This window comes from Kogia breviceps, chromosome 1 (assembly GCF_026419965.1).
Source record: "Kogia breviceps isolate mKogBre1 chromosome 1, mKogBre1 haplotype 1, whole genome shotgun sequence".
NCBI classification, from domain to species: Eukaryota; Metazoa; Chordata; class Mammalia; order Artiodactyla; family Physeteridae; genus Kogia; species Kogia breviceps.
The window spans coordinates 112,883,968-112,896,697 of NC_081310.1; the positions used below are offsets into that span (position 1 = coordinate 112,883,968).

Sequence of the window (12,730 nt, forward strand, 5' to 3'; positions counted from 1 at the left end):
ATGATACCACTAGGATCCTCCTCAGCTCTGCTCTCACTGAACTAGGTCTGTTTTGAAACTCCATGTGGTTCCCAGATGGCCGTAGCCCCTCCAAGCCTTGTATCCACACATTTCCATGGCAGGTGGAGAGCAAAAATAAAACTGACCCTGCCAATGTCTTAAACCATCATACAGGTCCTAACTGAGTGACCTGCCCCATCCCCAAACTCATCACTATGGCCAAAGGGATGGGATATTATAATTGATTAAACCACCCAAACTACATGATTGGCGATGGGAAAAGGGAAAAGGGTGCTTTCTCAAAGGAGATCCAATGTCACAGAAGGAGGGAGAAAGATAGCTATGCAGGATAAAATAGATAATCACTGTAGCACAGTAGAAAGAACAAAGTTTATCATTAGTCCTTGCATTCAATTCAAAATTCAACTCCTATGTTTACCACTGAACCTGAAGCCCCATTAACACCAGTAATTATAGTTGTAATAATAGTAACAATAAGAGTGAGAACAGCTAATATTTACCGAGTACTACATACTTTGGACCTGGATACTCTTTTTTTGTTTGTTTGTTTTTGTTTTTGTTTTTTTGCTCTTGCGTTACACGAGCCTCTCACCATTGTGGCCTCTCCCGTTGCGGAGCACAGGCTCCGGACGCACAGGCTCAGCGGCCACAGCTCACGGGCCCAGCCGCTCCGTGGCATGTGGGATCTTCCCGGACCGGGGCACAAACCGGTGTCCCCTGCATCAGCAGGCGGACTTTCAACCACTGTGCCACCAGGGAAGCCCCTGGACCTGGATACTCTTTTTAAGCACTTTACATACATCATTTCATTTCTCACCTAACCTCAAATTATAGATGAGGAAACTGAAGCTCAAAGAGATTAAGTAGCTTGCACAAGATCACATACCATAAGGAATGCAAACTGCAATCCAACTCAGAAACCATGTTCTTAGCCAAAACACGACACTACCTCTTCTCAATTAATGTTTTTACCTGAATCCTTGATCCACACCTAAGCCAATGCTCTGAATTCCTTTAGACAGTACTTGTCCTGAACCTGAACACATAGAAACTACCCTACCGCTACTAATATCAGCTGGAACTACATTCAGCCAGTTGTGATTCTCTTTGATTCAAGAAAACGTATCACCTTACACTTGTCAGGTGCTTTACAACACTTGAAACAACAGACGTGACATCTGTGGGTAGCGGGAAGTAGGCCCTTATATCCACCTAGAGCTGCCAGGGGAAGGAACTGACTTCATCACTCATCTGCACAGCATCAGCAGCCTGATTTCTATTACTCACTAGAAATGTTCTCATTAAAGAAAAATCCCATGTGTTTCTGCACTGTAAGTGTGCCAACAGACAGCTCAGCAGGAAATGTTTCCAAACAACAAAAGTGTTAATCAGAAAATGACAATCTGAACAGAGGAACGGAAAATTCTTTATATGCAGCATGAAAGTGAGCAAATTTACAGATCTTGTTGCAATGTCAAAAGTAATTAATAATTTCTAACATTTCTGGGGGGAAAGGATTTTTTTTTAATTACATTTCTCAAGCAAAGAGGTCAACTAATAAGATTTTACTTTTTGTTCTTGTTGTTACTAGAAAGCCAGAAGAGGATCCATCTTCTTGAATAGTAAGAAAGTAATGATTTTTCAGAATCACACAAAAACATAAACCCAAAGGCAGAGGGAGGTGGTAAAGGCTCTTAAAAGGACACCTAAGCTCCTCCCACCTCAGAGCAGGGAGAAGACTCAGCAAGGCCAGAACTCCACCTCTGATGGTAAACTTATTCAGCATAGTTGACCCTTCAACAACAGAGGGTGGGAAGGTGTTGGGGGCACAGATCTTCCCGACAGTCAAAAATCCATGTATAATTTAGTCGGCCCTCCGTATATATGGTTCCTCCGTATCCACAGTTCTGCATCTGCAGATTCAACCAACCACAGATCGTGTAGTATTTATTGAAAAAATATCTGCTATAAGTGGACCCACACAGCTCAAACGCCCATTTTTCAAGGGCCACCTGTATTTAACAATCCTGAGAATCAGAGTTAACCTCAAGGCCTCTCTCTGCTGACTCCTGAATGAGTTCAAGTTACTAAACTCATTCTCCATCCTTGCGTGATTTTTAACCAAAGTACAGAAAGTGTTCAGAACTATTCTAATTTTTGTTGACATATGAGTTTGAATTAAAATCAATACCCTATTTTCAGTGGGTAAAGAGCTCAATACTAGAAATTAAAGTTAACACTGAAAGGCAAAATGATCATAAGCCCTTCTAGAGCACCCAAAACGTGTGCTCTTCATTATCTCATTAGCGGAAAGGAAAATTATCATTCATTCGTGTTAACACACGCAGTATCCTAAATATAACTCATGCAGTATCCTAAATCTTTCCTCTCTTTCTAAAGATAAAGTATAATTAGATTCCAAGTGAAAGATCACTGTGCTTTTTAATTTCATATGTTCCTTTGGTTTTTCTCCTGTGAGTTCATCCTTTTCCCTGAGCAAGCATCCACACAGGAGTGAGATCCAAAACAGAAGCAGCAGACAAGAAAAGCAGAGGGCTGGTAAGTCAGAAGACCTGAGTGCCAGATCCTGCTCCATCCCCAAGTAAGGAGAACCTGAAGTCATCATTTAACCTCCCCACCTCGCAGTTTCCTCATCTGAAAACTGGGAACACTTGCTTCCTTCCTTCACAAGACTATCATGAGAATCAAATGAGGTCAGTGATCTGAAACACTCTCCAAGCTTCAAAATGCTAAAAAAAATTAGATACTGTTATTGCAATTAACATATTCCTAGGTGAAATGGTACCAAGTATACATGGATCCTAGATTTACTATTTGTATGAATTAAGGCAGACCGGGAGCACACAGAGATATTTTTCATTTTAAATTAATTGAAAAAATTTAATTATGCCTCAAGGAACAGAGAGAAACAAACTAACCTGTCTACATCCTGTTAAAATTGATATTCACAATACCAGAAATTACTTTGTCTCTAAATTAGCAACCTATTCATTTTTTTTTAACTTAAAAATGTTAAACTGCATGAATTGCCCAAGATCCATCACTTACAATCTAGGATTTGTAAATGGGGACAATTCTAGAACCTATATGGTGGGATTAATATGAGAATTGAGTCAATACTTGCAAAGCACTTAGGCCCATGCTGGTCCAGAGTACTGGCTATGGGAATGTTTGCTGTGCAGCAGTGGAGAACCAGTCAAATCTGGGGTCAAACCACTGCTCCAATCTCTACTAGATATGTGGATTTCAGACACAGGTTTGCTTATCTGTACAAGAAAGAAAATAATAATACTGGTACTTACACCTCATAGGGTTGTTATAAGGATTAAAAAATATATTTGAAGATTAAAAAGATATCTGCTACATCAAAAGGGTTCAATAAGTGGTGGCATTGGTGGTTTGGCTTAGAGATTATGTTTAATAGCAATAATACTGGTAAATTATGGAACAGCCCCTTAAATTCTTTAATTTTCAGTGGTTCATTTAGGTCAAATACAGTTCAGAAGAGATAGCTGCACCAATCTTGGCAGTAGCAAAAATGTATGTAATTTTAAAGTGGTAAATATAGGATCATGTTCTATCCGCAATCCCAGGTTTAATTCTGTTTCAGACTTACCACTGCCAAAATATTTTAAGCCAGAACTATGATTACCCATGAGAAGCATACAGTTAATTCCTTTATATTCAACTTTCTATAACCTCAGCTCTCCTACAAAGCTTCCATTGTAGGAAGCAAGCATGCAATGTTATTCCACTAAAACAAAGCTATGCATTTCTAAACAATTTTTATGACTTCATAAAAGTCTTTGTCAACACCATTTTGGGCAAATTCGAACAAAAAAAAAATGAAGAGCTTTTTGAAAAGCTTTAAAAAATCAAGACTTTTCTTTCATTTTTTCATTTCCCCAAAAGAGAGGGAGGAAATAAAGGAAAATTAAAGAAGAATTTTTTTTTAATATAGAAGGAAAGGTCAAAGAACAGCAAAAGATATCTTTGTAAGCTGTTAAGGCATTTTTCTGGGCCAGCAGCTTAGAGGACTGTCCACTTCACCTGGGATTCTCTGATTGCTCTTTGTCTTCATGGCTTCACTTCATGGCCATAGACAAATGTGCCACCACTTCTTTACAAGGAGGCTTGGTTTTCAGTTCCTTGTAACTATCTCCATATGTTATCCTCCATCACTTTTTTGGACCTCAAGACAACCAAATCACAGCTGGCCAGAGAAAGAGGAATCCTAAAAACCATATCCTTATATCCATTTCCTTTCGTACAGACTTCTAAGCGGGCAGGTGGTCTGATGATGGAGAAGACGGCCAAAGTCCAGATCACAAAGTGACCAAGAGCAAACCCACGCCTTCTTTCTCCCTGGGCAGGTTGGCTTCCCCATACTTGCTTCATGTCAGCATCAAATTTTTTACATTTCTGTTTCAAGTTTGTGCTATTTATTCCCATTGCCAAGCAAACCAATCCATTGCTTGCTTTTTATTTTATAATAAAAATATTACACTTAGAGGGGTGGGAGGGAGGTTCCAGAGGGAGGGGATATGGGGATATATGTATGCATATGGCTGATTTACTTTGTTGTATAACAGAAACTAACACAGCATTGTGAAGCAATTATACTCCAATAAAGATATATAATAAAAAATATTACATCCTAAAAATCAAATGAAGTGTCACTCTCAAACAGCCTTTTGATGAGATACTAGCACCTGAATTATTAGAGTAAGAGCAAACTTCTCAAGATCTTTTAGGTTTTTCCCTGCTTATTTTCATAATGCAATTATGACATCAGGTGTTACCTAACTGCCTCTTTTATGGCTTCTCAGACGCAAGAAGTTTAACTTTATGCCCAATCACTTCAAAATAAATGAATGTAACTTTTGAAAGGATGATTTCTATCCTTTTCCTTTTGATTCTTTTGAAAGGAAGTCACCTATTATACACAAGTGCTTGGTGTACATACAAGTAATAAGAGCAAACATTAAAACCAATTTACATGTGACAAATATCATTGAAATCTGACAATCTAACATGTATCTGCTGAAATCCAAGCAATAGGAGTTATTCAACAATTTCAAACATTTCAGCGATTTCATGTGTTCTGCAAGTCACCTACCCAAATGCCAAAACAGGCAACAGAACATTCTCAACTTCCAAAAATTAGAGGCCTTTCAGGTTTGGAAAAGACTGGAGGGAAAGAATACTGGTCCTCAGTCATGACAGCCCAACGAACTATCTAAAAGTTGGGAAATAGTAGTCCTGCCCTCCGAGATAACCAACAGGAAAAGTTACCTCTGGATTAAAAATTCCCCTTATACTGCTTTAATTAAAAAATAATAATTCTAATCTCATTTGGACAGTTGTTGCTATTATTTTTTTGGCTAAGCCACTTACATGTAAAATTTAATACATAATGCAGATACCACTTCAGTCACATGTCTTACTTCAAGATAAGAAACAACAGTTATTTGATAAAATGTTCTTGAATTTAAAAATACATAAAAAATAAAATGTAGTTACCTTTCCAAAGTCACGGACATCAAACAAGTCAAATGCCTCAAAGAGTTCACTCTTTCTCATTCCAAATGTCTCACAACAGGCCGTGAGGAATGTCCTTATGTTCTTCAAACAGAGAAACTGAGGAATGGGAAACAGCTATTAGTATATAGCGAATCATTCTGAATGCTACCTATCCTCTGTCACGCCCAGAATGCTGGGGAAATGCCAACAAAGAATCCACCCACTTTTCAGGTTGTTTTCAATTACTCCTTCATCAGTACTTAAATGATTACCCACTCTCTCCCAGGCACTGGTGACACAGCTGTGAACAAGGCAGATGGAAGCCTGCCCTCAGGATACTTACATCCTAATTAGAGGAGACACACAAGAACAAACTCAGCAACAAAAACAAAAAAGTAAATATTTTTATTTTCATATGGTGATAAGTGCAATAGAGAAAAATAAAGCCAGGAGGAGGGATCAGGAGTGCTGGGTGAGGTGTGGGGAGCTTCAGCGAGATGGTTAGAGAAGGTGTCAGTGAGAAGAGGACAGATAAGCAGCAGAGATTTGAAGGTGGTAAAGAAGCAACCATGCAGAATTACAGGACAGAATATTCAGACTAAAGTAGCAACCCATGCCAAGGCCCTGAGTCAGAAGCTTCTGAGGTTATGTCTGAGGAAGGGGCCAATGTGGGTAGAGCAGAGTGGATGACAAGGAGCAAGGCAGGAAGTGAGCTGGAAAGGCAATGAGGTCAGATGATGAAGGACCCTGTTGGACAGGCTTTTACTCTAAATGAGATGGGAAGTCATTGGAGGCCTTGGGACAGAGTCTGATATTTTAAAAGTTTTGTTTTTCTTTCTTTTAAAAACTTTTATTGAGGTATAGTTGATTTAAAACTATACCTCAATAAAGTTTCAGGTGTACAACATTTAAAGTTAAAAAAAATACTGGCTGTATTCTGTGTGCTGTACGATATATCCTTGCAGCTTATTTTTTTTCTAATAATACTTAACTCTCTATTAAAAATACTACTATTTCAACAAATGATCAACATAAAACATTTAAATGAAATTAGTTTTAGTACTAAATCTTTGAAATCTAGTATACATTTTACACTTAACAGCATATCTCAATTCAGACTAGCCCCATTTCAAGTGCTCCATAGCCATACGTGGCTAGTTGCTGTCATACTGGAGAGCACAGTCCTAGAGTTTCAAGTGCAGGTTTGTAAACAGGCCCCTCTCACATATACAAAATATGCACAGACATAGCAAGTACAAACTTCTCAGCTGAGCTTTTAAGGCCCTCTATAACGTGCTCCACCATTGCAGTCAGGCTGTTCTCCTTGTTCGTGCCTGTTACTCCGTGTTCATTCCTGCCTCTATGCTTGAACTTTGCCGTTCCTCTAGCCAATAACCCTCTCTCTTTTCCATTTTCTATTCTAACTCCCAGCCCAGCTACAGTTCCTACTGCTCTTTCTTCAGAGCTTCTTTTTTGTTGTTGTTGTTGTTCTGTTTTGTTTTGTTTTTTGAATATAGATCAAAAGGGGCTGGAGGAAGACTAGAGACAGTAATACCAGACAGGAAGCTATTACAATAATCTGGGTGAGAGACAGCCATGGGAAGTCCAGGTGTTCAATTTTGACTCTTAAATTTGAGATGCCTATGTGTTCCATCCAATGGAACACGGGGCAGCAGACAACTGGATATACAAGTCTGGAGTCCAGGACACAGGTGTGTACTCCAGACTTAAATCTGAGAGTCTTTAGAGCATACAAAACATTTTTAACCATGATGTTATCTGAGATGACTTTGGGAGAAAGAAGAGGGGAGCAGAGGACCTGGGGCCAGGTCATCTTAGATCAGGAAAAAAGGAGGAGCCCACAAAGGGGCAGAGAAAGAGGAACCAGTAAGGAAGGAGAACAACCAGGTGAACATGTTTTTCCTGAAGCCAAGTAAAGAAGGTGTTTCTAGCAAGAAGGGGTGATAAGCTGTGTCAGCTGCTGCCGCTACTCAAATAAGATTTTGACCAGGTGCTGTCCTGGGAATCTGGCTGTGTGAAGGTTATGGGTGCACCGTGACAAAAGCAGGTTCCATGTGGAGGATGGGGGTGGGGAAAGGCTGAGCAGAGCAGCTTCAAAAGACATTGGGAAGAGAGAAAGTAAAGATAGAATATAGATTCTTAGGAGTTTTGCTGCAAAAGGGAACAGAGGATTGAGGAGGTAGAGAGAAAGAGGTCAAGGAAGGGCTTTTTAACAATGGAAGCTGTTACAACACGTTTCTATTTTGACAGGAATAACTTGATAGAGGGGAAAGATGGTCACGCAAGGGAGAGGGACAGTTGCCCAAAGGAAGTCCTTGAGTGGGCAAAGGAGAAGGGTCTGATGCTCAAGCAGAGAAACTGACCTTGGAGAACATGCTCAGCTCATCGATACTACCAGGGACAAGGGGGAAGACAGATGCTATCGCAACTTAGACAACCAACAGAATTTCCTTTCAGTATCTAAAATGCAGATCCACCTACGCATAGTACACACATATCCTGAAAGTGAATTTCGGAAATAGTAGTTGCAATGGCACACATAAAAATAAAATTATTAACCTCCAATAAGTGAGAGATCTATTAACTAATTATTGCATCTTTGCCTTTTTATTTCTTAAAGTACTGTCAATATTTTATTTTGTTGTTCTGTTTTCCATCTTGGTTTTTTAATTTGCAGAAAGCACATTTTACTTTCTCTACTTTGGAAAAATTCAGATTTTTCATGGGCTTAACCCAGACATAGTTTTACCCTTTACAGGAATCCTTCTTGAGGCTTAAGTATTTCAGGAGGGGTTAAAACCACAGGGGAAGCATCATAAACCCTATGAAGTACAAAGGCAGCAGCCAAACTGCACATACAATTACTGCTTTCATTTTTAAAAATTCATAAGAGACCTTTACAACACGGAACCACTCTACATGTAGCTCTTTCACATAGAATTGCTTATTTACAGATTAAAAGCCTTGCATTCTGCCAAGACAGACAATAATTACTCTCTTGGGGATTATGCAACATCTCTCTTGCAATATTTTTTACATAATTAAGTGCCCAACTCATAGCTCACCAAGGAACAAAGAATAATTACACATGCTACCCTCTGAAGATTTCACACCCAACTCAAATTTTCCCCTGTATAGGAAAAACTACAGTAAACCTCCATTCAAATGCTTTGATCATTAATTCAAAAAAGTATCATTACTGAAAGTAAAGAAAAAGAAATGTTGTCATTACTGTATGCATACAAGAGATGATTTAAAAACAGAACTTTCCCTCACTTCTGGAACCAATCTTAACATTATTTGCCCCTTAACTAATTTAATTCTATTAAATTCCACAAATATTTACTGGATTTGAAGAACGCCATTGGTATGCTCTCACACTTCCAGGCAATCATAAAGTTTGGTCACCCTTTTATTTATGTATTTTTCAGTCAACAGGTTTTGAATGCCTACAATGTTCCAGACACTGGGAATGCTAAAAATGAGTAAGACAAGCTACTCTATTAATCACAGTTGGAAATTTTCATAGCTTTCCCAAAATTGGCTAATAACACTAGTATCACACTTCCCTTAATGGCTCTGTGCAAGTACAGGAACAGAGTTGAGGGATGGAGGGAGTGGGCCCTAATGCCATCACAGAAGCCCTGAACAGAGCTGGACCTGTCAACCTGCCTGCCCACCTACCATCAGACTTTTGCTTTGTTTTCCTTACGTTGAACTTTCTCCTTTTCCAGTTTATTTTCTAAAATTTCAAACCCAAAGAAAAGTAGAAAGAATAGTACAATGAACACTCCATTTACACAACAACTGTAACATACTGCCATATGGGTTTTTGTGTGCCAACCATATCTCTATATATTTATAAAAATTCATATGTGAAAGTAAGTTCAGACACCATGGCACTTCACTCCTAAATAACTCAACATGCATCTCCTAGGAATGAGGATATTTTCCTAAATACCTTCAACACCATTACCATCCCGAGAAGATAAACAACAATTTCATATTATTTCATATCCATTCTATGTCCAAATTTCATCAGTTGCCTACCCCATGTCTTTTTTACACTATCCCACCCATCCACATCCAATCTAGGGTCCAATTCAGTTTTTCCCATTATATTTGGTTGCTTAATTTTGCAGTATCTTTTAATCTAAAAATCCTGCTGCCCTTTTTTTTTTAATGACACTGTCTTTTGGAAGAGTCCAGACCTAGGTATCTTTTTTTTTTTTTTTTTTTTTTTTTGGTACGCGGGTCTCTCACTGTTGTGGCCTCTCCCATTGCGGAGCACAGGCTCCGGACGCGCAGGCTCAGTGGCCATGGCTCACGGGCCCAGCCGCTCCGCGGCATGTGGGATCTTCCTGGACCGGGGCACGAACCCGTGTCCCCTGCATCGGCAGGCGGATTCTCAACCACTGCGCCACCAGGGAAGCCCAAGACCTAGGTATCTTATAGTATGTCCCACATTCGGCATTTGTCTGATTATTTACTCATGGTATCATTAAACTTATTTCCCCATCATTTCCTATGAACCAAAACTAAGTCAAGATACAAGTTAAACAATTTTGGAAAAAATATTTTATACTGTGAACTTCATAGTTCATCATATCAGAAGATACAAAATGTTAGGGTAACCCATTATTATTGATGCTAGACTTGATTACTTGGTTAAGATGGTTATTGTCACATCTCTCTATTGTAAAAGTACATGTTCCCCTTTACATTAATAAAGCCAGGGGGTGATAATTTGTTACCATGTGGCTGTCCTATTTCCCAATAATTTTTCACCATGGATTTAGCATCCACTGATAACCCTTGCTTTGATTATTCCATTTGGGACTGCAAAATTCTATCATTCCTTCCACATTTGTTAGCTGGTATTCTCACCTAAAGACAAGCTTCCCCTGCCCTCCACCCTCTGTTTTTTAATCTTTGTCTGTGTAATAATTAATTGCCATCATTATTCTTTTTGATGTTCATATTGTCCCAAACTGGGCCACTGGGGGTCTCTTCTGTGACCTTCTGACGATTCCATTAGTCTTTGTTTTCTTACATCAAGCTGTCCCAGGCCCAAGTCACATTTTCTCTGCCCAAGTTCTATAATCAGCCATTTCTCCAAACAGTTCCGTTTCAATTTATATGGTATATGGTAGTACTTAAAAAACAAAGGCTGAGCATCAGGCTACTCCCAAATTACATGAGCCAATAATATCAAATGAACCAGTAACTCCACCCTTTGCTTAAGTAATCTATCACTTGCAACAGAAGGAGTTAATGTAAATAAGAATGGCCTAATTGATCTTCAAATTACCTCTCCAAATCCTACCATTTTCTTAATGGAATGCCTAATAAGCAAACTCTTATCTCACTCTGTTAAGAAAGAGAAAACTTGAATTCACTGAAGACTGGTGAACACTAGAGTTTCTTTATGCCTAGGGATGTTGTTGGTGTTTTGACATGCTAATAGTCCTTTGTAGCATCAGCAGCAGCTTAAAACCTTTTGTATTCAGATCCGATGCACAAAGACAGATACACCCCATTATTTCAGTTCATAACTATACCTTACGTTTGACCAAAAATTATATAACTTTGCTAAATCACCTAGTTGATTTATAAGAGAGAACTTCAGTATTTTTAAAATTTAGGATTAGGATTTTTAAAACCAGAATTAAATAACTCTAAGATTTTTTAAATATTAAATATATCCACACATGATAGTTACCAAAATCAAGGACACACGAAAGGTTGAAATAGCATTTTCTCTCTTAACAAATATTAATGAGTTGCCTTTTGTGTATCCAGGATACACAAAAGGTCTAAAGAGCATTTTCTCTCTTAACAGATATTAATGAGCTGTCTTTTATGAAACGTCATAAAACGTCGCCCCCTCAATTGGGTACTTACTTACTTACTTATTTATTTATTTATTTTTGGCTGCATTAGGTCTTCATTGCTGTACGCGGGCTTTCTTTAGTTGCGTTGAGCGGGGGCTACTCTTCATTGTGGTGCGAGAGCTTCCCATTGTGGTGGCTTCTCTTGTTATGGAGCACAGGCTCTAGGCACGTGGACTTAAGTAGTTGCAGCGTGTGGGCTCAGTAATTGTGGCTCGTGGGCTCTAGAGCACAGGCTCAGCAGTTGTGGCACATGAGCTTAGTTGTTCCACGGCATTGTGGGATCTTCTCGGACCAGGGATATAACCCATGTCCCCTGCATTGCCGGGCAGATTCTTAACCACTGCGCCACCAGGGAAGCCTGGTTAATTGAATGCAACTGCCAAGAACTGGGTATTCTTAAAAAAAAAAATATGACCCAAACTCTACCCTCAAAAGAGATATTTTGTAGCCCGGCAAAGCGTACAGACAAGTGAACACGGAGTTACGTAACAACATGGCAAATGCTATGAAGATGGCACTCAAAGGTCCCTCGGGAGTCCTGGAGTATCAGAGACAGCCTTGTGGAGTAAGCGATCAAGGATGACTCCCACTCACTGCCAGGTGAGTGGGAGTCAGCCACGAAAAGAAGGGGAGTGGTTGATGTTCAGGGATCAAAAGGGAAAGTGCCAGACTTGGGGTGTGAGGGTGTCCAGGTAAACGGCACAGGATGGCATGAGGATGAGACAAGACAAAGAATGGACTGGTGGAGGTGGGGGAAGGGGTTCAGAATGGACACAACCCTCTGGGGGGCAGTGAGAGCAGGGCTGGACAGGGGAGCTGGGACTTACTGAGCAAGCCCAAGGGATGTGGGCTTTATCCTATAAGAAACATTGAGGTTTTGAAATAGGAGAATGGAATTCTCAATTTTGCATTGTATGACTACTGTAGTCATTTCTGAGTGTTTGCTATATACCAAGCTCTATGCTAAATGTTTATGTCTTTTCATCCTCACAACACCTCAATCAGGAAAGTTTTATTTTTTTTCTTTCGTATATACAGAGGCTTAGACATTTACCCAACTTTATATAACTGCATATGCCAAAATAATGGAGTCATAATTCAAATCCAGACATTCTGGCTACAGAGCCTATATCCTTATCGACTCTGTTATACTAGCTCCATTTTGAAGCGTGCAGAATTAACCAGAGTTACATTAACTCTTTCTGTTTTTCTTTTCTCTTAATTAAGATTATGTGGGTTAGATAAGACAA

At 39.3% G+C, this 12,730-nt stretch overlaps 1 protein-coding gene across 1 annotated transcript in view; it reads right to left on the minus strand.

Annotated features, from left to right (window-relative positions):
* VAV3 (vav guanine nucleotide exchange factor 3) overlaps window positions 1-12,730 on the minus strand; it is a 412,985-nt gene that overhangs the window by 314,471 nt on the left and 85,784 nt on the right. The window contains exon 2 of the mRNA XM_067041064.1: window positions 5,566-5,682. Within this exon, the coding sequence (XP_066897165.1) occupies window positions 5,566-5,682 (117 nt within the window). The remainder of the gene's footprint in view (window positions 1-5,565; window positions 5,683-12,730) is intronic.